At 37.0% G+C, this 27,615-nt stretch overlaps 1 protein-coding gene across 8 annotated transcripts in view; it reads right to left on the reverse strand.

The window, feature by feature from the left end:
- The window catches only part of col16a1 (collagen, type XVI, alpha 1), a 95,583-nt gene that overhangs the window by 14,751 nt on the left and 53,217 nt on the right, over window positions 1-27,615 (reverse strand). For 7 of the 8 annotated variants that reach the window (XM_047816393.1, XM_027133825.2, XM_027133826.2 and 4 more), the window contains 28 exons: window positions 26,528-26,563; window positions 26,338-26,382; window positions 26,133-26,168; window positions 24,462-24,584; window positions 23,301-23,336; window positions 22,396-22,431; window positions 22,173-22,280; window positions 22,001-22,045; window positions 20,740-20,775; window positions 20,592-20,645; window positions 19,667-19,711; window positions 19,422-19,499; window positions 19,094-19,129; window positions 18,889-18,987; window positions 14,824-14,937; window positions 14,281-14,316; window positions 14,123-14,176; window positions 13,971-14,039; window positions 13,425-13,478; window positions 12,384-12,410; window positions 11,086-11,142; window positions 8,878-8,925; window positions 7,501-7,572; window positions 6,436-6,489; window positions 3,264-3,299; window positions 1,334-1,450; window positions 1,023-1,061; window positions 812-889 (listed from right to left, as the gene is read on the reverse strand). In XM_047816393.1, coding sequence (XP_047672349.1) covers window positions 812-889; window positions 1,023-1,061; window positions 1,334-1,450; window positions 3,264-3,299; window positions 6,436-6,489; window positions 7,501-7,572; window positions 8,878-8,925; window positions 11,086-11,142; window positions 12,384-12,410; window positions 13,425-13,478; window positions 13,971-14,039; window positions 14,123-14,176; window positions 14,281-14,316; window positions 14,824-14,937; window positions 18,889-18,987; window positions 19,094-19,129; window positions 19,422-19,499; window positions 19,667-19,711; window positions 20,592-20,645; window positions 20,740-20,775; window positions 22,001-22,045; window positions 22,173-22,280; window positions 22,396-22,431; window positions 23,301-23,336; window positions 24,462-24,584; window positions 26,133-26,168; window positions 26,338-26,382; window positions 26,528-26,563 — 1,668 coding nt within the window. The remainder of the gene's footprint in view (window positions 1-811; window positions 890-1,022; window positions 1,062-1,333; window positions 1,451-3,263; window positions 3,300-6,435; window positions 6,490-7,500; window positions 7,573-8,877; window positions 8,926-11,085; window positions 11,143-12,383; window positions 12,411-13,424; window positions 13,479-13,970; window positions 14,040-14,122; window positions 14,177-14,280; window positions 14,317-14,823; window positions 14,938-18,888; window positions 18,988-19,093; window positions 19,130-19,421; window positions 19,500-19,666; window positions 19,712-20,591; window positions 20,646-20,739; window positions 20,776-22,000; window positions 22,046-22,172; window positions 22,281-22,395; window positions 22,432-23,300; window positions 23,337-24,461; window positions 24,585-26,132; window positions 26,169-26,337; window positions 26,383-26,527; window positions 26,564-27,615) is intronic. The other variant, XM_027133828.2, reaches the window with a different exon arrangement.

A 27,615-nucleotide genomic window follows, 5' to 3' on the forward strand; every position in this document is an offset into this window, starting at 1 on the left:
TCTCAGGTAGAAACTGTTCTGTGAATTGTATATACTCTATCATCCAGTGCACTTCCTAGTTCCAAAAGGACTCCATAGACTCCATAGACAGTGTAATGTCCCAGAGTACATCAAAATCCGTGAAGTGGCCACTGCAGCATTGAAGGTGTCTTGGTGTCATTGTTGATGGTGCCCATTGATGAAGCTGTAAAGTTATCAGAAAAGATCAAGGACCTTTGTCCATTATGCTTCACTATTAGCTCTTCTTTGGATTTCACCCGTTTACAGGAGTCCTAATGCAATGGGCATGAGTATCTTTCCCATTCCTTTCAGTTGGTTGGTTTCTCACCTTCACTGGCAATCGTTCTATGGACACCTGATGAACTTCAGGGTCTCTATTATTTAAAACTTGGACTGACCTATGCAATGTTGGCTACATGACCACAGATACAGTCACTTTGTTAGGTGTGTGCATACACACATTAAAGTATACAGATGGCTGCTTTTGCCAGCTGTGAACTTCCCAATACAATGATCCATCCTAACTTAATATCCACTGTAAATTACCAATAATTTTTAGATTGCAGTAAAATAATGTTTTGGAGGTTTCTCAAAATGGTAGAAATTCTAATGAGAAGACTATTCAGACTTGCAGTCTAGCATTTGGGACAAAGGTTAAATCTACAGGAATGAAGCTTTGCATCTATGAGACATACCAAGAAGAGAACACTAATTGTAGGTACATCTGTGAAATATACTGATGATAAGAAAAACTGTCCTGAATAAAATACTGTACAAAACAAGTTTTACAAAGTGAAATAAATGCTCTCACCAGATCTCCTTTTATCCCCGGTGGCCCTTGGGTGCCCGGTGCCCCTGGCACACCTGGGCAAGGGCTGTTGTTGGTATTCTAGAAATAAACACAAGCTGCTACATTATTGGGACATAAGAATGTGTTGCAGCAAACAGTGCATCAAATGATAAAAGCAAATGTGTTTAAAGATACTATCCAGACTATCTATCTAGGCTTTAAGTACACTCACAGGCCTCTGTGGTTGCTCTTCCTGCAGCCTCTCGAGACACTAAAAAAAATCGAAAACAAACTGGGATTAAATTACAAGCTAATTTGTATGCATCCATAAATAAAATGAACCTCAAAAACTGTACCACAACAGTATCAAGGGCTAAGAAGTATATCTTTGTGGAGATATTCCATACTGCATATTTTTAAATACACTTATATGGTATCTTAAAATTCAGACTCATAGTTACAATTTCATGAAAATAAAATCGCTAGCCAAAAGAAAAAGTACATCCATTGTTACAAAAAATGTGCAGTGAAAAACTCACTCACCTTCTCACATCCATCTAAAGAAATAACTCCAGGCTTGCCATGATCTCTCTTATCAGGCTTAGTGTCAGGTACACCAGGTACGCCTGGCAGGCCTTTGGAACAGTCTCCACAGTCCGTCTACAGCAGAGCACATGCATGACAGACGTACAACTACTGAAAGGTACTCACACTGCTTCCTTTTAGAAAACAACATACACAGCATATAGAGGTATTTGTGAGGAAAAGTGTCTAGTGTGGCACCAAGGCACACCCACGGGAGTATTTTATTCATTACACAGTTCAGCAAGCATGAACAGAAACCAAATAAAATGCTCCCATATATTAGCTTTGAGACCAAAAGAATCACTAGTACAGCAGAGCATGACGACTGGATTGAGTTGAAGTTTAAGATGTGCAAACATTATTGGCGTTAATGCATGAGTGACCAGTGACCCCTTGACATGAGATGAATAATTACTTTTGGTCACTACAGTTTCTGCCTCCTGAGAGTAAAATGCAATTAAGCCACTAAAATGTTACTCAGTCATAAAAACACAGTGACAATTTTTTGATATATTACTTATACCATAGTGCTGCTAAATTTTCATATCTGATTGCTCAGTATATGTTGATTCATCTTCTATAACATCATCTGTGACAATGTGTGTGACATTTGCTCTAGCCCTAATTTAATTGATAGGGTATATTAATGCACTAAAACATAATGTTTTCACTTTTAAAGAACCGACACTTTCATGGGGACTTATATGACTGAAGCACCACATAATCTAATGAACAAATTAAAAATGTGTCGCTATTCAAGACATGATCATTAGTATTGTGAGGGTTTCTTTTAAATGTTTATTGAGCATCTGTGGTAGAAGTCTGTACTTTGTAATTATTACATAATAAGTGATAACTTGTTACTTTCTAAGGTCCTTCTACTGTACACCTGTACTATTGAGAGCATCCTGACCAGAAGGTTTGGGAGTCGATCTACAGTAAATGGTGCTGGACCAAGACCAGGAAAATAGTGAATGACCTCAGCCATCAAAACAATGGACTCTTCTATCTGTTGCAATCAGTGAAGTGCTTCAGCTTCCGTTCAGGCCATTGCAAAAAGGCCAGTGCAAAAAGGACAACAAATGATACTAAAGTTTGGATTTTTCTGGACTACATGTTTGCACAGAACACACACGTGTGTCTATATATATATATATATATATATATATATATATACAAACACACACACATGTTTGTGTGTGTGTGTGTGTGTGTGTGTGTGTGTGTGTGTGTGTACTGTTCAGTGGTTTATGTGATATTACAAACATAATGAAATACATGTGACATTACTTTAGAAATAAAAATTTGTATTCAACCACTGTGGTATAAGAGGAATAAATTACTCTTATAACATACATATAACACTTTTATATCATAAATGTGCTGTCATAGAGAAATAGATTCAATTATAGAGGACAGAGGTTAAAAATATAAAAATCCCCTTTGATTCCATACATAATCTACTGTATACAGGTACATATACTGCCATTTTAAAAACTTTCCAACAACTGTGTTCTAAATTTATGTAGCTATATTTCTCATCTGATTTAATTGTGCTTATCTGTTGACAGCAATGCAGAAGCAGCGTCCACTCAAACCAGAATGTTTTCTTCTGTGTTTTAGGCATTTCTTACATTTGTAAATAAAAAAAAGGAATGTTTGTTTCTTTGCCCCGTGAACAGCTACATTTCTTTTCACAAGCTTTACAATAAATATACCAAACTAAACTGTGAAAGTTCAGCTTTTTCAGCACACTGAGTCCCAGCATGAAATAAAGTGTTACATCAACAGAGATTATGGAGAGAAAGTGTGGGCATGAAGGACAGGCTGAAGGCTGAACTTAGGTCAGTGTTTACAAAAATGAAAAAGTTCTTACACCGATACTAACCTTTTTGTTATTGGAAGATTCGGTTTCTACTGGAATCTAGAAAATGGAGTCAGAAAGAAAATCAATGAGATTTCAATATAAATAATTACTCCATTAAGTGCAATCCAAACTGTTACTTGACCATGACATAATTTCTTTATAGATCTCTTATGGATTATTTTAAGATTTAGTCCAAATGAATTAACGTTCCATAACATTTGGACTGCACTTCGTATACCTTAAGGCTATTTAACATCATTCAAATGATTTATCAAATATGTAATTAGTCATGGTTTTACATGCTTTACAAACTGTTGTTTCATAACACACAGCAGTACAGGAGGTCAAACATCTACCTTCCATGTTTTCTGATCACAATTTATTCAATATTCAAATGGCCAAAGAGCATTTTCACAGTGTTTTAAAGCCAGTTGTACTTTATTTTTGTTAAATATAATAGCATGACTTATAACAATATACTGCTTCTTCTACTATCAGCACCACCACTACTACTGCTTAAAATAAATAAAATAATAATAACAACGATGATGATAATAATAATAATAATAATAATAATAATAATAATAATAATAATAATAATAATAGCAAAAAAAATTACCTTATATCAGCTTGTACAGGGCTCACAGTAAGTGAAAATTTGCATTTAGCATTCCACATATACCACTGTAATTAAGTACTATTTTTCCCATCATATTTTTATATTACATTTGTAGAAAAGGGAAATTAATTTAAAGTACAATTTAATAAGATTCTTATTCTAAATTTCACACTAATTATAATGTCCACACAACTGTAACAATTCTGTGTCCATCCATATTATTCCTCAGCTTATAAAATAGCACTTGATCCAGCACATCCTGCTCTTTAGCATTTGTTGTTTTTTCTTTTTGTTTCTTTTTTACATTGCAATCCACAGGACACTAACATTGCATTGAGCATAAGATATTATTTCTTTAATAAAGTACCTTCTATTGAACCAAATGACCTTCTTCTGGTCATTGACAGGTGTATGGAAAAAGAGGAAACTCTGAATTATTACTTTGCACTCATCAGAAGTATTATTAGCCTTTATCTGGTAGTCTAACTTTTCAAAACCAGCATGAATCTTATTCAATAATCAAATAGATTGCATAGCAATTATTGTTATATATCGCAATGTTCATTCACAGTTTACTGAATAACCCAGAGAATGTGCAGTCAGTGAACCGCTTTCATGCCTGCAATAGTACAAGGCCATGAATGCAACTGTATGTGAGTAGAAGCCAATAGGAAGTAAGTTTGGCACTATTATTTATTGTAGTAGCAATCATTTAAAAGAAAAAAGGCTCTATAACACTGTGTACCATACAGAAAGGTGGTGTAATATTTTTTTTTAATGCGTGTTCTCTAAAAGAGCATCAATTATTGTAGCTTTTAACCTACAGCCTTCACTGGTACAGAACCTGCCAGAAATTGGCAGTGCAAGCCTATGGGTGGTAATAAAGCAGGTGTCTGCAGTCACTAAGCAGATGTGAAGTTCATATTTCTCCTGTCACTACTGGGTGGTCTGAAACAGTGAAACCAAATCCGCAGTGTGATCTCTGAAGTGCTTTTAAATGGGTTTTTTGTGAACTTTGCTCTCTGTGATATCTATCTTATACAACTTGTTCTCTGTGAACTGCTGCAATCAGCAGGGATTGTAATTTGTGGTTCTGAAGCAGTTTGTCCTAACTTTTGATTATAACTGTGTACAATTATAAAATCTCTTAAAGACACCATAATTATGATGTAGGGTTACTGTACGTATGCAAGATATTCTACCTGTTTTATATTTAAAATGGCTATTTATGTTTTTAAAGTTGTTTTTTTTCTTTCTTTCATTTATCATTCATTTTATAATTTTATAATTTATAATTTTATAAATTCATTTATAATTCATTTTCATTCATCTTTCAAAACACATCATTAATAGAAGAAAACCCAAGTTTTAACAAGTTTTGGTTTTGGTGGTTTAATTAATAAGGTATTTTATTATTAAGAGGACGGATGCTGATGTAGTTTGGCTGTTTGTTAGGAACTGGTTGTTAGAATCCGGAAATCTGCTGATTTTAGAAATGGAGCAGGACTGAGATTGGATATCTAAAGCCAGGGCAAGTTTAGACAAAGTTGCAAGATCAGCATGGGCCTCTGAAAAAATAAATAAAAATAAAAGCAAAAACAAGGTACACAAACCCTAGATACTGACTCCTGCACTAAATTATATCTAATACCTCTTACTTTACTGCACACCAGTTACCCTAATGGCCAGCCTCCCTGAAACTCAACACAAAGCCACTGTTTACCATCAAAAAAATTTTTTAGAGCAATGCCAGCATTGGTCTTTATAATAAACATGGCACAATTGAGACCACTCAAGTTGTGTTGAGCTAAATGCTTACCAGTTTCTTTTCAAAACCATAAAAAAATCTGCGGTATGTTGTTATTGTCCTCAAGATGCTGCACTAGTGAACTTCGTCTCTCCACATCATTAATCCCACTAATAGCTCGTATAAAGCCCAGCCTGCTCCAGTTCCAAAGCAACCCTGTGTTTCAATTTTTAACACACCCTCATTGACTTCCCCTTGCCACTTCATAATGGGGAAATCTACATCTTCAGCTTAAGAAGCGTTTAAATACTTTATTAGCTCGAGTGATTGAATTATTAGCTCAAGAGACTGAGTCAACAAGACTGTAGGAGTGTTACTTGCCCAAAAGGCAATGCAACTTCATGCAATTACCTTTAATGGTGGATTAGGGCATTTATAAATCTAAAACTAATTAAATACTTAATCTTTTAAAAACGTAACAGTTGATTTGGTACCTGTTTAAATCAGGTTTTATTAAGCAAACACATCAATAACTGACTGGTAACTTTGCAAGACAACTAAGTAACACGCTAGCTAACAGGCATCGGGCTCATTGTTAAAGTACAGTACATAGAATGCCATTCTCAACTAAAAACAATTGCTCTACACTATGCTCTTTACTATTTGGGCATAAAAGTAATTAAGTAACATCCGACCGGGGAGAGGAAGTGCGAAAGGGTATGAAAAAAAAGGAACCCAAGGCAGATGTCTACCAACCAGATTATTGAGAATTTATGTGAACCAATTACAAGTACTCCATTATCTCCTCCCACTATATATTTACTCACTGCTTGGCCGGGCGGACCCGGTTTCCCTGGTAAGCCATCATTGCCAGGGAGACCCTGCAAAAAGGAACTGAGGTTGAATTTAGCCTTCAGCCAGGCTCTGGACACCTCCTTCTCCAGCGAAGTGTTCCAATGCGTAGTCTACATTTAGGTTTAGCTTGTATTTTGCCTTGCTTTTAGTTTTAGATCTTCTCGTTCAGGCTTGGGAAATCAACACAACACCAGGTTAAAGACCAAGCTTTGCCCACAGTGAAGCCTTGCTGTAACTATTTCCCAAAATCCAATTAAGATGATGAGCTGTTTTTTTTTTAAAGTAGCCATAAGATGACAAAAAAATACTACCTTGGGTGAAATTCAAATTTACAAGCAAATCATAGTGGTAATGACCAAAAGTCTGTAAAGGGGAACCTCAACAAGAGAACCTCCAGAACTTCACAGTGAGCTTGGCATGGTTTTTAAAAGAGAAAACAAGATTAACTCCAAACATTACTTTTAATTTGATCAATATTACTTTTAAACATTAATTTTAATTCAAACTAAATTAAAAATCCATTTACTTCTACATTTACTTTATGTTTTAAATATATATTCTAGGCAACATTCCCAGCCCCCTTCCAGATGTTAGTGCAACTTGAACATATAGGCAGGGCAGTTTAACACGACTTTAAAGGATTAATTCAGCAGCATTAACAAAAGCAGCTACATTAAAAGCTACATTACATAAGCTGTTTTAGACTGTGGAGGACCTAATTATACTTTAATTAAGTATTACTACATTTATATTTACAGTCTTGTTGTTTAATTTATATAACAGATGTTTAAATTGTACTACATTAATTAAAGACAAAGTAAAAATACTTATATTTTTAACTATTATTTTTTTCAGCTTTAGCCATAGCCCACAGCATCCCATGCAGGCTGCCTTCCCCATCAAAAAAGCCACATAAGACAAGACAAGACAGAGAGACAGCAGAGGACACAGAAGCTCATAGAGACACAGGTTTGAACCCCATACCAAAGGCCAATATTTTGCAAGGGAGATCCTAAAAGACATTGTTGTACACTTACCTGTGGCCCTGGGAACCCTGTAAATCCTTGTGGTCCCGGAGGTCCTGGGGGGCCTGGAGGTCCTGGAGGCCCCTGATAAACCACAATCAGTAGATCATCAGGTGAACAGATATAAAGTTAACACAAGATATTAACAATCCGATACGTTTAAAAGTTTATTACAATTATTGGTTTTTATTCTCAGTTGATCAAATGCATACTTGTAATGTAGCAATCACTGGGCCTCCTTTTATTTTCTTTGAACATTCCCTGATGGTTTCATGGTAGAAGCAGGCTGAGATCTGCCCAGGTTTCTCTATGCCTAGCACAAATTTGACTTCCTCGTGGGGGATCACCAGATGTTCACAAGTCAACTGAGTGATACAGTAGCTATCATCTTTCCCACAGGTTCTAGTTCAACCTGGGGTCTCTTTCCAGTGGAACATGTGTGATAAAGCTCTACTGGAGGCTGACCAGGAAGCATCTTTGCAAACCCAAACCAGATCAAGTGACTTCTCTCGAAGATCAGGAAGAGTAATTCCAACAACCATGAGGAGGAATCTCTTTTTTTATCTCCTGTACTTGTGACCTTATACTTTTTGGTCACCATCCACAGCTTATAAATTTATAGTCTAAACCCTAAAGTCCCTGCTATACCAGTCCCAGAAATTCAAGTACAATCCACTGCATCGTTCAGTTCCCTTATCTGTACAGTAAGTGTTTCAATCTCCAGTTCATGCAGTTCTGGTCCCTAATCCAGTCTCAGTACTGGTCATAGGTGCTGCTCTAAACCTTAACCTCTGGTCTCTGCCTGGCCACACAAACGTGAAATGAGTCCTGCAATATTTCCTTCCAATTATGTTTGGTACTTTGTCCTTTCTTTGTCTCAGGGCCACCTCAACACCCTGGCTTAATCACTTTTTTGACTCCTCCTTCCCCACAATCCCCTTCTCCTTTTTATAGACCTACTGTATCCACTGTTCCAATCCCAGTGACCAGTGACCTTCTGCCAGTCTCTGTGGCATCACCATGCCAGACTATAATACTAGAAGTGACAGTGCCATATGTTCCCAAGTGTCCAGTACCATTTCATGTGCCACTCTGTGATTCACATCCTGCACCTGTTCATTAATGCTCTCTTGGTTACCTCAACACCTGCTTCAGTCCTGCCCTGACCAATCCTTCTAATTATCTTTCACCCTTGTGTCTAATTTGGAGATGTATTTTGTATGATTTCGTTTGCTAAATCTGGACAGTGAAAGCAATTTAACTCTTGGTTCCTCATCATTTGTGTAATTATTCCTAAAATAAATCAAGTAAGTGGTACCCAACAAATATTAAGATATGTACTTATTTATCTTAATGTAAATAACAGAACTTAGAAACAGTCAGTCAGACCTGAGGACCAGGCTGCAATGGAAGTGTGCCACCACCACCAGGGACACCCTGCAAAACAAAAACCATTTCAAGTCACATGACCTCAAGATGACCTTGATCAATATCTTATTTATCATTCAGGTTGAAACAGACTCATTTTATGTCCTTCTAAGAAAGAATGTATATCGTCAACTCCAGAATTATTGGCAACCTTCATGAAAACCAGTAAAAGAGTGGAGATATTGTACAGTATTATACCATCATATGGGGATCATCATATGCATTTCCAAATGAAAGGCACTCCCACAATAAATATGTTTTTTGCCTCCCTTAATAAATACCACTGAAGCACTTCCTAGACACTTAAAGATGTATCTGAGTCCACTCCACCATGAGGAATATTTTAAGCACTTTTATATTCTAATATTTATTCATGTAGACTCTCCTCTTTAAGTCAGACCACAGAAATTCCACACGAATCCAAAGGCTTAGATGGCGTTTGCAAAATGCTGGTTTCTGTAACTAACAGAGTGATTTTTCAGGAAAACCTGAGGAAAGCAACACCAACAGCAACAGAACCATAACAGCAGCCAGAACAATAAAAAATATTTTCTTACAACAACATGTAGTATCTTGCATCATTTGTTTGTAACATGTGAATCATATCCATCACTTTTTATTATACCACAGTGCTGTTAAATATTTGATTCTGATTGGCCAGAAGGTTTTGAGTTGAATTTTTCTATAAGGTTTATACTGTAATGAGATTATTGTAAAAGGTTATTTTACAACTTACACAATAAAATTGATTTGTAGATGCTCCACATTAAAAACAAACAAACAAACAAATAAATAAATAAATACTATTATTCACTGAACAAAATTATAAATGCAACACTTTTGTTTTTGCCCCCATTTTTCATGAGCTGAATTAAAAAATCTAAGACTTTTTCTATGTACACAAAAGGCCAATTTCTCTTAAATATTGTTCACAAATCTGTGTTAGTGAGCACGATACAATCCATCCATCTCACAGGTGTGGCTTCAAGATGCTGATTAGACAGCATAATTATCGCACAGGCATGCCTTAGGCTGGCCACAATAAAAGGTCACTCTAAAATGTGCAGTTTTACTGTATTGGGGGTCCGGTGGGGTCCGAAAACCAGTCAGTATCTGGTGTGACCATCATTTGCCTCACGCAGTGCAACACATCTTTGCATTAAGTTGATCAGGTTGTTGATTGTGGCCTGTGGAATGTTGGTCCACTCCTCTTCAATGGCTGTGCAAAGTTGCTGGATATTGGCAGGTACTGGAACACGCTGTTGTATACGCTGATCCAAAGCAATGGGTGACATGTCTGGTGAGTATGCTGGCCATATCAGATGGCAGATGCCACCGAATGTGAGCATTTACCCACTAAAGTTGGTTACGACAAAGAACTGCAGTCAGGCCAAGATCCCGATGAGGACGACGAGCATGGAGATGAGCTTCCCTGAGACAATTTCTGAAAGTTTGTGCAGAAATTCTTTGGTTATGCAAACCGACTGTTGCTGTCCGGGTGGCTGGTCTCAGACAATCTTGGAGGTGAAGATGCTGGATGTGGAGGTCCTGGGCTGGTGTGGTTACACGTGGTCTGCGGTCCTGAGGCCGTTTGGATGTACTGTGCTCACTAACACAGATTTAGACAGATTTGTGAACAATATTTGAGAGAAATAGGACTTTTGTGTACATAGAAAAAGTCTTAGATCTTTGAGTTCAGCTCATGAAAAATGGGGGCAAAAACAAAAGTGTTGCATGTATAATTTTGTTCAGTATATTATATAGTAAAGATAATTGTAAGGAGCTGTCCACATGGCAGTGCTTTTGTATAATCAAAGGTAAAGCTCGAAATTTCTTGCTTATGCAAACACACTTGGGCAATAAAGTGATTTCTATTATTAAATGTAGTGTTATATGGTAAATAAATCTGAGATTAACCTGGCAATGGAAAATCGATTGCATATTTCTTTTGCCAATAATTCTGTAGCAGAAAGCCGCTGCATGTAAGAAATGAAATGAAAATATATAAAATTAATAGAAAGCCTGGGTCAATGGGAGAATTAGTTTGTAAATTAGTGTACAAATGTGTTTAAAGCTTGATTAAAGTCTGTTAAGCAGCTAAAGCTGTTTTAAGCTTACAGTAAATCTTTACTCATTCAAAATTATTAGAAATAATGTGTCAGTACTCACAGGTTTTCCAGGTTGTGGGTTTGTATATGGCACACAGTTGCAGTCTCCTGGTTCTCCCTATGAAACACATAAAACACAGTGCTGTTGTCCTGCAGGCTATGGCATCCAGGCAAGTGTGGTTTTGAGAAAAACGAGCAGGACCAATATACTGTACACAGTTAAAGAGCCAAAGAACTGACCAAAAGATATTCATTCATTTTCCATAGTAATGCATAAGTGCTATCTTTTTTCCAGTCTACAAATCATTTTAAGTATCATTTTCGGTTCTTATAAACATAATAATAAAAAAAAATCCCAATACTTAATTGAATACTAAAATGACAAGCCTACATACTATTAAACAAGCATGCATGATGATACAGTTTGTTTCTGTTAGTTGCTGCATTGTGTTTAAAAGTTTAACATCTTATGATGAAGATTCATATCAGAGAGCTTGATCATTAGCGAAAGAAACAGTGCATGTCTCAGTTCCCGCTGTATCGCAGTGCTCTCAAGTGGGATAGTTTTTCTGCACAGGCTCGCAAGTTCCTGTGTGTACTTACTTCACGGACTTTGGGCTCATGTTTAACGATCACTCTCGCTGATACTGATCTACATACACCGATTAGCTGCAGCTGCACTCTCTATTTAAATGCAATACGTTTATGTTTTATATGTTTTATCAGGTTAGTTGCATTGTAGCATGATGCTGTAGTACCTCCTATCGAGTACAGCTTACGATTGAAAGGTCAGATATCCAGATCAGTATATTGTGTCTTTGGTGCATTACCCTGACAGTGTATGCTAAGCTTATGTAACATAGTATGACGTATGTCAGCATTTTTGTTACAGAAAAATTGAAATATTGAATGTATATTATATATATATATATTTATTTGCATCATGTCTTAGCCTTGCCCACTGATATATACAGTACTTGGTGAACATTAATGCATGAAGCACTTTGATTTCATTTTCACAGCATTTCACATCTTACAGCTGACATCTAATTAATAACCTTATTCTGGCTTTTAGTGGTGCTTTTAATGTCTCAAAATCTGTCTCTAGTGTGGATGCATCACTGTCCACAAAATCAATTCCCTCTAGATGGCACCTCGATCTCTTAGGTACCTTCACACACAAAAGTAGATGAAGAACACACACACACACACACACACACACACACACACACACACACACACACACACACACACACACACACACACACACACACACACACACACACACACACACACAAGCTGTTTTTGGTTTGGAAGACTTCCAAATCCCCTCCTCAGCCCACTGAGCCGCAGTCTTACCTTGTCACCCTTAGGTCCGATGGCTCCCTGAAAGACAGGACACACACACACACACACACACACGTTTAGTTTGCTATTGTGTTTTAAGCTACTGGGCCAGTGAGATGAGTGCAGATAAGGAATAAGAAGGGACAGCTGATGAAATGAAAGCAGACAGCATGTTGATATGGATCCAGGCAGCGTTAGACACAACCCTCCTGTATCCCCATCCGTTCCTGCATTGCCTGGTAATTAACATCTGACGCCGTGAAAGCAGACAGTGTCGCCTTTGTTTCTTTAATGAGAAGCGCTTTGCCAAGACAATAAATTTCCCACATCTTTTGTCCTTACTGCTGACAGGATCACATTCAATGCCAAGAGCATGCAGCATAGTATGATGAGCTGAGTGAGTTACAGGAGGCTCCAATATCAAGAGCAGTTTTAATTTCATCAGCTATAAAATGAGCTCCACCTACTTATTCACCTTTTTGGCATTCCACTCACCTTATTTAGACATTGTTTATGTTTCCAGTCATGACCCTTGTAATTCGTGTAAGCATCTCGTTTAAGGGAATAACTGGAACTGAGCTGCCGTATTCGGCTTTCTCACTTGAGCATGAACTTGGAGTATACTCGGATTATAAACTTACAATTAAAGCTCTGCATCTAAGCCCCGGCTAACTAACACAGTGCAACAAAATACCTTTAAAAATTATTCTTATTTACTGTAGGAATCACATAGTGGACAAAAAAAGTCATACTGAATTTTTTTGTGAGGTAAAGCATATATCTATCTATCTATCTATCTATCTATCTATCTATCTATCTATCTATCTATCTATCTATCTATCTATCTATCTATCTATCTATCTATCTATCTATATATATAAACAGATAGTTATTAAAAAATTGACTAATAGTAATGGGATTATTAAGTGCACTTTCATTTTCATTTAAAAAAAAAAACATGAAGGTCCAAGAACTCAATATGAGCTCTTGGTTTATCAGAAGAAAATGAAGAGAAGAAAGAATGCATGCAAGAGGTGCAAAGATTTTACTTACTGGTATCCCATCTGCTCCTGGGATTCCTTGAGGGCCAGGAAAACCTTCTCTTCCCTAAGACCCAACAACGAACCAATGACACACTGGCATTATTGAGACAAATGATTTTTTTGTACATTTTATATATTTAATCAAACAAGCCTGATTGTAAATTCAGGGATTTGGCAATATTATATTGTTATTCTGTATACATATTTATAGAACATATATTATGCATCAGTTTGAAATACATTTCATACAATTTTAGCATTCTAAAATAAAGCAGATTGTAATGCAACTCTCATCCTGTGATTGCTTCATTTGCCAAAGAGGATTTTTAGCAAAATTATGGAAGCTTCTATGACAGCTGTTTTATAAGCTGCCTTTAGATTGGGAATTGTGGTAGTGCAAAAATTTAGCTCTAAACATTGCATAATTAAGGCAGTACAATAAGAATAACAATAATAATAATAATGCACATCACAAATATGAAACTGTAACATCTGCAGTCAACTGACTCCAAATCATGGATTTCCCCTTGTTATGTTAAATTTGCTATGTTCCTACCGGAGGTCCTTTTATGCTGACACCATTCGGCCCCTGAGGACCTGCAGGTCCTATTTCCCCTTTCGGACCCTGTAGAGGTAAAAAAATTTAGTTAGGTGGAAATAAGTGCATCTTTAGTACTGAGATGTCCACAAACAAACCCTTTTTTGTACCTTTTGTCCAACTGCTCCTATAATCCCAGGAGGTCCCTGAGGTCCTACTGGACCCTGCGGCGTAATTATACACATCATGGAGTAGTGTAGAGGTAACGACTATAAATCTGTCTGTAAATCTGTACTTCGAACACTCAAGAATTGTTAAGTGCACTTACAGCAAGTCCAGGAATACCTCTCGCTCCTTGTTCACCCTAAATAGAAAGAGAGTGAAGGTGTGGATTAGTGGAGAAAAAAAAAAATAATGCCTCACTCAGAACAAGGTTAAGAAGATATATGCAGACAGAAAAGCTTATATTTTATAAGCTCACAAATCACAAACACCATGATGTAGGTGCACATACAATTTTCATATTTAATCCAATATCTTTAGTGAAATGGCTTCTAAAATCAGTCAAATGTATGTGTGTCCAAAACGCATTAGCAAACCCTATAAACACTAATAAGATTTGCTTTTTATATTACCTTGTGGGATGTGTTGGATAAGTGTATTAGAAATATCATTAAAAACGGTTTCGGAATCATAAAAAAGTTCTTGGAGATTTTATTTAGCAATGCTAAATCGCATTTTCATAGATATGCTACAAATTTATAGACAATAGCATACAAATGATGCTTACATCTAAATGTAGCCTCACACTGTTCTTTTAAGTCCCACATGAAAACCAATATATTGTATAAAGCTTTATAGAGAAACTTACTTTCCTCCCCATGCCTGGTTCACCTGCTTCTCCTTTCTCTCCCTTGGGTCCAGGTAAGCCTACGACATCACCCAAATCCACAGGAAGTGTCGGACAGCTGTCACAGGCGTCGCCCTGGCAACAGAGGCAAAAAGACAAGAGGACCTGAGGGCTCGGTGTTTAGCATAAGCAGCTTTGACGCCACTTCAGAGGCGCTGGCGCCTGCCACTTATGTGTAAATGGGATATGTAAATGGGATGTAAGTCATTTAGTTTCATTGCTGTCACACTTTTTTTTTATTACTTTTATTTATTGTCCCAAGCGAATTTGTTGCAGTCGTCTCTGTTTACACTTCTGAAAGCATTATCTGTCAGCATTTGCTGTTCAGCACAGAGCACATTTTAATATTTCATGAGTGTTTTACTTTTCATGTCACGTTCAGTCTTTTTACAAGTTAGGCTGTGTGAATAAGCAGCACACGCCATGCATATTGCATGCGTTCTCACTGTTTGCTCATGCACCGAGCTGCTTTATACAGAGTAACAACGTAATTAGATCTTTTAAAGCTAACCATCATAAAAGTGACCATTATATTTCGTAATTTTATATTCCCAACGGTCAACAACGGAAAGGTTCATGTTAAGTTACAGGGTAAAATATGGCCAAAGTGAGATCATTTTCTACTGCTTATCCAAACTACCTCGGGTCACGGGCGTCATCGGGCATCATCGGGCATCAAGGCAGGATAAAGGCCTGGACAGAGTGCCAACCCATCGCAGGGCACAAACACTCTCATTCACTCTCTGGGGAAAATTTTCCAGAGATGCCAATCAACCTACCATGCATGCCTTTGGACCAGGGGAGGAAACCCCCGAGGCACGGGGAGAACATGCAAACTCCGCACACACAAGACAGAGGCAGGAATCGAACCCCGACCCTGGAGGTGTGAGGCGAACGTGCTAACCACTAAGACTTTAGCCAGCGACTTTAAGTTACTTATATTTAAAATGTAGAAACTGTCGTGCTTTATCTAATGTACCAAACATCTAAGATGCTACACCTGCTGGCATAGGGGTGCCATGTCCAATGTTTTCTGGCATCATTGGGTTACTTTAATCCGTTGTCGTGGGTTGATTTTCTTCCTGTTGTTTTAAAGGTTTGTCATACAGCATAAATTACATTGGACTGAAAATCTTGTAAATATTTTACACTACACAATTTATATTCTACCAATAAAACTGTGCTAGATGGTGAGACAGTGTAAGGAGATTATTGTGATGAAGGAGATTGAATGATTGACTGTTTTAGTCTCCATGGTAACAGTTTGGTGTGTCTCTCCAGGATTTTGGGTTCATTGGTTTTCTAGGTTAATTGGTCATTGGCCTAGTTTTGATTTGCCAGTGGGGTGGTTTTGTTACACAGATCTGGCAACCCCACTAACAACTTAATTTTAACATCGTATGGTTTAGCAAATACAAGCACATGGTGCACAAATACTCTTCATGAAGTCTTACATTTTATTTTATATAAATACTAAGCTTAGTTTTCTGTACTCATCACCTTACTTACTGTGATTTCTGATTCAAAACAGCTTTGTTGTTTTAGATGAGGTTTTGGTTGTTAATAACATTACATGTTGTAGTGTGTAATTTCAATTAAAGTGACCATTTGCCTTAAATCTAAGCTGTGATAGAACTTTGGTTCCTGTGGTGTAGCTGTCTGTGGGTCTTGTTCAACATCATAGTGCTACGACGCATTATTCAGTCAAAAAGCTTTGACTATATAGTTGACTCCTTTATAAGATTTTCTTATAAAAGAATGCTATTAGTTTTCTTATATAAGAAAGCTATTAGTTGATGCAAAATTCTGAAGATTTAAGTCTTTTCATTGGAGCAACCAAAGCAGCAAGCCATGATATTATGTGATAATATGTTAATATGTATATATGTTATATACAATATGTTAAGAGGCCTACAGTAGTTATGGGAATAGTGTTGTGTGACAGAAGAGTGTCAGCAAGAATCAAAGGAAAGGTGTAGAAGAGAGTAGTGAGAGCAGCTCTGCTGCAAGGGGGGTTGCAGACTGTATCAGTGAGGAAAAGACATGAGGCAGAGATGGAGGTAGCAGAGATGAAGATGTTGAGGTTCTCTTTAGGAGTGATGAGGATGGACAGGATTAGGAACGAGCACATCAGAGGGACAGCTCAGGTTGGCTGTTTTAGGGACAAGGACAGAGAGGCTAGATTGAGATGGTTTGGACATGTACAGAGGAGGGAGATGGTTATATTGGTAGAAGGATGTTGGAGATGGAGCTGCCAGGTAAGAGGTCAAGAGGAAGGACAAAGATCAGATATGTGGATGAGTGTTAAATGAGGACATGAGGGTAACTGGTGCGAGAGTAGAGAATGCTTAGGATAGAGTTAGGTGGAAACTGATGATTTGCTGTGGCGACCCCTAATGGGAAAAGCCAGAAGAAGAAGAAGAAGAAGAAGAAGAAGAAGAAGAAGAAGAAGAAGAAGAAGAAGAAGAAGAAGAAGAAGAAGACAGTAGATATGGGAATAACGGCTTATCGTTTGTTTTAAGTTTCATCGATGAAGATACTTTATGAGTAAGAGATCTTTATGAGAAACATGAACTTTCTTCATGTATATTTTAACATGAACATGTACCCCTTTTTAATTTCTTTTTCTATCTATGTCATTGCTTCTATAACAGAACCCCCAAAATGCTGCTGTACACAGTATACAGGACCCCGAATGCAATACCTACTATGTATCTGTACAGCTTGCATTATGTCCTTTTGAATTTTTTTCAAATCAAAAAATCTTATTTGTGTTCATATCAAATTTTCACTTCACTACTTTCACAGCCTGACTCGCAAGACTTCATTTGAATTCAGCTTTGCCTGCAAGTTATGTTCAGACACACACTGATAGCAATGCACCATGACTTTAATCATTGGAAAGATGCGCTACAGTGCTGACAGATGGATCAAGAGTGCTTATTAGAAGAGAATTCCCGGTGTATTCAGCCATATGTCTGAGCTTCTTTCTGGAACTCATTTGAGTCAAGGAGGATGTAAAAATCTCTCCTAACACTTGGGATAGCCGAAAGGGAAACAGTAGCCTTTAATGATACAGAATAACTGATTGTGATTTATGATTAATTTAATTAATAGAAAAGTAGAGAGATATTCAGTTTTTTTTGTCATCTGTACCTAACAGGTGCAGTGTTATGGGAAAATAATCAATGACAGGATGGTTGGATATGACCAGATACAAAGCACTTTAACATCACATCCTGATTCGGTTCATTTCTATACCGCCATGGCACTTTGTCAACACGCTTTATTTATTTGTTTGTTTGTTTGTTTGTTTGTTTATTTATTTAAAACCATTTTTACCAGTAGATTAATATTTGTCTTATCGGACTTTTTCAATCAGTACAAAATGACCAAATGAATTCTTTTATCACTGCTGGCTTTTTGTATGAGATGTTTGTTTTGGCCTCTATTGGGATGATCTTACAAACTTTTGATGGTTGAAGATAATGCCTTCAAACTTAGGTGCTTAGAAAGAACATTTGTGTGAAAAAAAAGCTTTTATCTAAGCACCACTGTGGAGTCTGACATGACAAAAACATTCAGTGCTGAACACTGAAACGATTAAGAACTTTAACCACATTTAATATCGTAAAACTTCTGCATCAATCAAATCCAAATCAAATCAAACCAAAAAAAAAAAAAGACAAACATTACCTGCTGTCAAACATGTAATAGCAGCTACTATATATTTAGTCATTCTACTACCAAACTATTTATTTTTCACTCTTAAAGTACTTTCTCATATAAACAAAATGCAACAATGCATCCTAGAAACTTTATAGTTCCAGCTTTACCCCTAACAGTTACATAAATATTAAATAAGCACCTCTTTAAATGATTAAATGAGGGCAATAATCATTCTGAAACCATATACTAATAGTCCCTGTATAAGTTGTTACTATCTAAGCAATATCCTATTAGAACAAGCCCAAAAAAACAAACTAGAACTGCTGAATAACATCCTCTGACCAAACATAATGTTACCTTCTGTCCTTTGACTCCGTCTCTCCCGGGTTCCCCTGTTAGTCCCTGGGCCCCTGGTGACCCAGCTAGTCCTGTCTTTCCCTGTAAACCCTGTTCACCCTGCAAACATAGACAGGCTCCTAATTATCTGACAGTGCGTTGATAACATAATGTCCAGAAAGTCATTCCTATAAATCCTGGCATTCCTGTAGCTCTACTAACTTACTTTATCTCCTTTCAGTCCTTGAGGGCCTTCATTTCCCTGTTGAAATAGATTGAAAGTGGGATAAATTTAAAAGTGAGTCACTCGCTGATATCTCGATAAGATCGAATCGAGGTACAACCATGTTTTTTTATCCAGACTTTAGCAGAAATTACGTCTGCAAGAGACACTATGCAGCGTTTACTGTGTATTCACAAAATGAATAACATTTTAAATATTTCTTTTCGACCTTTGTTTTTTTCTTTTCTTTTTGGATGTCTTCTGTCATCATTTCTAATTTGCACACATATGAATGCAAGTGAAACACTGAGATCACAAAAATAAGACGCACCTCTCCTGGCACCTTAAACATAATCTGTCCTCCTTTTACTTCAGATGGGGAATTTGAACACACACCACATGAGTCTCCCTAAGACACACAATAAAGAGATCACATTTACATGTTCACGAGCAAAGCTTCATTTAGAACACACACACACACACACACACACACACACACACACACACACACACACACACACACACACACACACACACACACACACACACACACACACACACACAATCCAAGCTCACCTTTTCACCTTTGGCTCCAGGTGAACCAGACTGACCATCATCTCCCTACAAAAAACACAATCAGATCCACAATCACAGGGTCACAGGGTCACATTATCATGTTACATGACATTATATTTTAGCACATGGTAAAATTTTGCAGTGAAATTTGATAAAGCACAATAAAGGTAAAAGTTGCCAAGCGTATCTATTTCACTGCTAAAAGTTTAAATATTAATAAAAAATTCTATATTGTTGCTGGTTTCCTTAAAAAAAACCCATCAGACGTTGCTGAGATTGAGTCACAAATGCCAAAAAATCATGTATATCTACAACATACTATACATAGAGACCTAGATTTTAGGAGACAATATAAATAATCTTTAACAATAACAACACAGATATGATTTTATTTACTGTGTAATCTTACCTTGGCTTTCTGCAAAGGTTAAGTGGCGTTGATACGATTAATAAACCTTTAATAAATCTGACTGTAAAAATTGCCTATGTATAAGAAGTTATGTTTATTATTTTGATGCTTTTTTTTAATTCCAGATGCAGATTATATTACACAAAAACTCTGCTCAAATCTCAAAATGAATTGCTTCGTGTTAACAAGAGCCATTTTTTATTTTACAATTTTATCCCTTTTTTCTTTTTAAAGCTAAGCCGACTTTAATTGAGATTGAGATAGACATGTGCAACATAATGAGAAACATAATTCAGTTCAAGAGAACCTGTAGTTTTAGGAATGAATGTCAAGATTTGACCAGGTGAAGGCTTTTCTGAGGCCCAGCTACTCATTTACAGTCTGTACAACCATGCACATTAATTTACTCATCCAGTGTGAAGTCAGTAAGTAGCCCACGGTTGCATTTCTCCTTCAAATTTCACTCTGCAATGCAGCAAAAACATCCTCTCAGTTCATTCCACAGCAGTTCATCACCTTTTCTCCTTTCGGTCCATCCTTGCCACTTAGACCTCTTGGACCAGGTTTGCCCTGAAAAGGATTTTCCATGAAATGTTTTGACAGTGTTAAAATATCTGGCCATTTATTGTGAATCCAAATATCAATATGAATAAGGCAAACGTACAGTTTTCCCCTCAGCGCCTTTGCCTCCTGCATCACCCTGCAACCAAAACACAATAAAACACATCCCAAACAGCTATGTTAGTCAGCAATCACTTCAACTAGTAGCTAGATATTTACTGATATCATCAATGTACAGTAGTAAAACTTTCCTTAAAGTTCTGAGTATTGTTCGATAATGAAATGAAATGAAATAGGCACCTAATACAAAATGGTGGTAAATAATATCTGCTGTAAGTGTAGAGTAAGAGCCAATATAAATTTTCAGTTTCTGTTATATTTAAATTACATTGCACATCCCACCGATCCGCTAGGGAACACGGTCCCTGTTTTACGTCTGGTGTATGTTTGAGGTGAAGGTCACGTACACAAACAGTCAGGTCTGTTGATTCACACTTCATTGAGGCCAACACTTATCGAATCAGTGTCAGTGTGTATATAAGTAAACACCTGAGTGTAAACACTTTTCCTACAGGAATATTTAGCAGCATGAGATATTGAATTTGGCTGGGATGAAAAAACCTGCACCTTAGACTTTAGCTAAACTTTCCAAATCTCACGATCAGGTTTTGTATGTTTAACTGAACAATCACTACTGTATGTGAAGTTTATAAAAAAAAAAAAAAAAGAAAAGAAAAAGAAAAGAAAAGTGAGGAATCGATGCTTATGTATGAATACAAGGTTGTTTTTTTTAGTCTGCAATATTATTACAATAATAAATTTTAAGAGTATTAACTTGGGCATTTGAGTTTCCCTGATTAACAAAAAGGCCATAATAAATGCACACGTGTTCATGTACTTAATCTACTAGGCTCATCCTTTCAACACTGACTGGTTGATTTTAATTGAAGTGCAATAGTACAATTTTTCCATTACGTCCTCATTATGAACCACCAGCGGTGGCTAATCGACAAGATCAGCGTACATTTCTGTAGATATTTTATCCCCTATCTAGAGTATAACACTGGTGCCACGTGCTGCTAGCAATGATCTCTTCATGCTGAGTTTTATCTTGAAGATGTTTTATCAGATATTGTAAGAAGATGCTGTAGTTCCCCATGATATTTTGAAAGAGCACAATTTGCAGTCTGCTAGCCTTACGTTACATCACATGGTGTCGGATGTCGGTAGAAATGAAGTGTTATTAAAATCTGTATTCAGATCTGATCTTTCATTCGGCTTTACTTCCATATGGCTTTGTACAGACTATAAAAGGACTATTAGAGGAACATGATTAATATGTAAGCATGTTCACCAGGACAGACCTTTCCCCCTTTGTCTCCAGTTTGTCCAATTTGACCTGGTTCTCCCTGAGGAAAAATAAAGAAGACAAAATGAGATCATTAACAAATATCTAAAAAAGAAAATGTTGGAAATACAATAACATCAATATAAAAAAAAAAAAACAGTTCCACTTTTTAGAATAACATAACTTACCTGTTCTCCCTTCTGTCCAATTCCTGGCTCCCCCTTTTCCCCTTTTATTGGCTGTCTCTGATGGCTCAAAATACCCCTGTTTGTGGGGCACATAGCACACGACTCGCCCTGACAAGGACAGAACAAGACATATGGGGTTGGGAACCTAGCCTGAGTGTTTCTGCTTTGAACAGCAGAGAGATGCTTCATCTTTACACTGTAATTCTGCAGAAGTCCAACTCACCTTTTCCCCTTTGGCCCCTTCTATGCCTCGCTCTCCCTGTGAAACAAACAGTTATGAAACATTGGGCTTTCTGTGAATGCTTCATAGCTGAAAGCAGGAAGCATAAAGATGGAGGACACAATGGACATACACGGCTTGACAAAACAAACCTTCTGCAGTATCAAGTCAGCACTAGGTTTTGATAAATGATTTAATAACTGTAGCTTTTTGAGGCGAACCTAAGACTTTTCGACATCGTTTAAATGTGTGCTTGCAATTTGGTACATCACAATGCTTCTGAAGTCCTGAACTACAGAAGAATATCCCTGTGTGAGTTTATACCTCAACTTCATTAACACATGCCAAACAGAGACATACAGAATATTAGGGCTTTGTCATACAGTTGCCTGGTTTACAAGTAGGTTTACATCCTCCAAAATAAAAACAAACAAACAAACAAATAAATAAATAAATAGATAAAGAAAGAAAGAAAGAAAGAAAGAAAGAAAGTGAGAAAGAAAGAATTCTATTATATATAATTTCTGTAATGTATGTTAATTAATTAGCCGTACGTTTGATGTCCTGCTGCATGAAATCTGACATTATGCACTCATACAGTAAAATTATAATTGTTTCTATATACTGTAGTACACATGAACCCAGGCAATTGATGCCATTTACTTAAAAAATAATAATAATAATTTCTCCACCCCATTGGACGTAAGTTAGCCCCACCCTTAGTCAGAAAACCGGTCAGTTCCGAGTCTTTTCCTTACAAGGCAACTCACAAGACATCTCACATAGCAGTGTGTTTGTCTGGTCTGTCTGGAACAAAATGCATTACTGTAATGTGTTAACGCTCCGATCTGAAATGGTTACAAACTCCTCCTTTAATTGGTGACATTACGGTATGAGTCAGCACAAACCTTTTCCCCTGCTTTTCCGTCATTCCCTGGAGATCCCTAAGAGGAGAGAAAAATAAATAAATAAAAGATTCAATCCAGTCTTACTGCTATACAAGATGGCACTGCTCTCTTAATGCTCTATCACTTTTTACCCATTCTCTCCCTCTCTCTCTCTCACACACACACACTCTCTCACACACATACTCCCTTTCTCCATTTATCTCTCATTTCTGCCCTTCTTTGCTCTCTCCATCTGTCCTCCTCTTTTCCCCAGGCCCATATCTGACTATGAGTAATTGACTCTGACTTTATTGCAAATAGTTACAGTGAAATGCACACCATTGTCTTATGGTGGGCCAAGCACATCGAACTCTTATTTGGCAGATTTTATCATTCTCACACAGTGGAACAGACAGAAAGACTAAATAGGTAAAAAAATAAAAGAATAAATATAAATATATAAATATACATAACGGAAGAGCCATAAAGCACACATTACGTTGTGAGGATTTCATCTCGGCCTCCTTGAGCCCGATGAAAGAGGGGAAAACCTGCTGCTGTTGACAATGGAATGGGGGTTTTGTTTAGAGAAAAATCACCAGGCCTCAACAGATGAGTTATAAAAACGCTCCCAGTGGCTATAATTATGTGAGATAGAATATGATTATCTGGCTTGGTTGGTGGCAAGCAGAATAAGGGCATCGTTACTCACTGGATATAAACCCAGCAGGCTTGAAGCATTGTTCCATCGGTTCAAAAAAGTAAAAAAAAAAAAAAAAAAAAAGGTGAGGATTGCCTCCCACAAGGTAACCTAACTAAAAAAAATAAGGATACGAACAAGAGCATGCCGGGGCAAGATAATATATTGACTTACTGCAGCACGTGGAAAAAGTGGTAGAATTCAGAAAGCAGGAGTGTATTCTCTTTCAAACATAAAAAAACAACCTAAATACAGCTCGTGCTCATGGGATCTTATGATTTCACATTAATTCACACATGTATACATGAGTGTCATGTCAGTGTAACCGGCTGAAGGTGTGCAAGACAGATTTAAATGCCATAGATGACAGGAGGAGGATCTTTAAGGAAACACATAGGAAAGTACATAGGAAAATTCAATTAATTTCTATTTTATTTGTATTGATAGATCTATGTATTTGTTTTTAGTAGAAGTGAACTTACAGGCAAACCCTGGTCTGCTTTGCCTGGTGCTCCAGGTTCTCCTTTGGGACCAGGCTTCCCCTGAATAATTGTGGTTTCACTCAAATCCTTCGGCAGCACTGGACAAGCTTCACATGGTTCACCCTTAAATTATCAACAAAGTATTTTCAGAAAATATACAAATCATCCAAAAGTTTCCTATGACTATTCACAATTTCCCACATATAAGCATACATACGCGACCCACTTACATGAACAGACGACTGCACAAGTTTATTTTATCTGCATTTTATTCTTTAATCAGTTCTTACAAAACACAGAGCCATGTTTTTCGATTTAGCAGGGACATGGGGTCAGGAAGAGGGGAAGCACAGGAAGGAGAGGGAGAATCAAAGCCTGATGTGGTTTGCACGTGTCGTGTACACAGAGTGGAGCGTCCGTTTCTACTGTAACTGCTCTGTGAACTTTTAGGAAGTTTAGATTACAATAGGAGTCAAAGCAGAGCTGTTGTAGCTCTACAGTTCCTACATTACGTCTCTCAGTAGAATAAACCACTTTAACGTAGCTGCACAACACATTTTGAAGTCCCAGCATGTGACCTATATATAAAAGTAATTTGAATCAATGTATCACAATGACAGTGATACGGGATGGAATGGGATGGGATGGGATGGGATGGGATGGGATGGGATGAGATGGGATGGGATGGGATGGGATGGGATGAGATGGGATGGGATGGGATGAGATGGGATGGGATGGGATGGGATGGGATGGGATGGGATGGGATGGGATGGGATGGGATGGGATGGCACACTGAATGCTCTTCAAGCTGCCTCAGCTGTCAAGCAGCGCTTTGGTACTTAAGAACCATGCAGCTCACTATCCTGTTTATAAGGAGATGAAAACACTGACATTAAAAGCTACTAATACGTTTTGTTCCTATTACCGCTGTTTTGTTTTGACTCTTGCCGTACCACCTGCTAACAGCTAGAATTGCACATAGACTATGTCATGGCTGGGAGGACTGAAAGATTTCAGCTTGCACCCAGATGCTGAAAGGCAGATCTGTCTCTTGTGCTTAGTGTACTAGATTAAAATACAATCATAGGAATGATAGTTTAAGACAAATCATTGAGTGAAGTATGTGGATTAGTCATATTGACAGGAACTATATGGAACACTATATAATGAACTATATAATGATGCTGGAACACAATGATTTTACACAGAGAATAAAAGCATAATAAATGGAAATGGAAAAACATGCAAATAAAAGTGTTTTTGGTCAGTTAATGATCAGGAGTCATTAATACTGAGGACTGAGATGGACTGAGGCTTGAGAACATTTTAGGATTTGTTAATGAATAATATCTACCTAATCAGCTCATACTCAAAATATCCATAACGATATGTCTAAAAACATCTACTAAAATAATTTCTGTTAGAAACATTTCCATTAAGATTATCATATTTTGTGTATACTGTATATAACTGTATTAAAAAAAATAGTAAAGAATAAAAATTAAAAATAAATAAATAAATTAAATAAATAAATAAATAAATAAATATAAAAAAACACCAACAGATAACAGTAAAACAGTTCTAATCAGCATGACATAGTAAATATTTTATTTTTATTTTTATTATTATCTATTAAATGATACAAGTCTACATAATTTTGTGTTTGCTCACCTTTTCACCTTTGGAGCCACCCGGACCTCTTGGACCCTGCAAGAACCCAAAGCATCACCAAAGTAACCAAACTTTTCCATTTTCACTGAATTGTAGATTATAATTCCAGAGATAATGGCAAGGAATAAATGGCAGACAATGGCCTCTGAATAATCATTTAAATTTTAAAATGAGGTTTTTGACATAAGAGGATCATCAGACTTACAGGATCACCTGTCACTCCATCGTTCCCAGGTATCCCAGCATCTCCCTGGAACAGTGAAATACAGATATTACTTTGATCAGACGCAGTTCTTTGAAACGCCTGAGGATCTAGTCATGAGGAGAGTCTGCTGAAGAAAAACAATTGATTTAACAAACTATTACAATAATCAGTCAAATTCCGCTTCACTCACCTTATCTCCCTTTGATCCAGGTAGTCCAGGGCTCCCCTGAGTACAAATAAAGAAGAAGATCCACAGTCAAACGTTTCATCAGCCAGAATGACTTAAATAAAGATAAATCTGCATGAGTGTCATAAATCATAATGCACAGGGGTCCTGAAGTCTTTTACTTTAATCAGTCATTGAATGCAACGCAGTGTCAGAATGTATTGCAAGATTAACGCTAATTCTGATGAAAGCATGTGCAATAATAAAACATAATGAACCTAACTGAACCCACATCACATGAAATGACAACATTGAACCATACAGGTAGAAACCTGAAGGAAATGCCTATTGATGCATTGCTTCAATCTGACAGGAAAGCTCCAAATCTTAAATAACCTCCATATCTTATATAACCATTTGTTTAAAATGTACCGAGCGAAAAGCATCTCAGAATGCACAACATATCAACCTTTGAGTTTGATGAGCTACAATAACAGAAGACCACAACCGATTTCAATCCTTAGACTCAAACAAGAATCAATTGGGAATCATTTGGACTGGACAAAAGTCATTTAGTCTGATTTTATTTCATTCTTGATTTATGCTGTAATGTAGATAGTAAAGTCAGAATCAGGCTTCACAGTTAAAAACATGCATGGATCCAACCTGCCTCGTGTCACTTGTGGTGGTGGTGGTGGTGGTGGTCTGATGGTGTGGTGAATGTTTTCTTATGTTTACACTTATTTTTATTGAATCTGCCAGACATCCTTATCCAGAATGTCTTACAAAGTTAATAAATACATAAATACATCTCAGTTAATAAATACATCCTGATTCTAGTTCATTAGGTCAGAGACTAAAAATAGCAGTCTAAGTCTAACTCTCATGGGAGGAAATATAGCAAGAAAAACACACAGATAACAAGTTTCATTGGCACACTTTGAGCCCTTATCAGTAGATAAGTATCTGAGCATCTGAGTGTTGGTGCTGAATACTGTGGGAACAATAAACCCATTTTATAACAGCTAATTTATAATGATGGCAGATACTGCAGAATGTCACAAGGTCAAATCTAACTGGTTCGGTGGCATTTCCACACACCAGATCTGAAA

The sequence above is a fragment of the Tachysurus fulvidraco genome, chromosome 7 (assembly GCF_022655615.1).
Source record: "Tachysurus fulvidraco isolate hzauxx_2018 chromosome 7, HZAU_PFXX_2.0, whole genome shotgun sequence".
Lineage (NCBI taxonomy): Eukaryota > Metazoa > Chordata > Actinopteri > Siluriformes > Bagridae > Tachysurus > Tachysurus fulvidraco.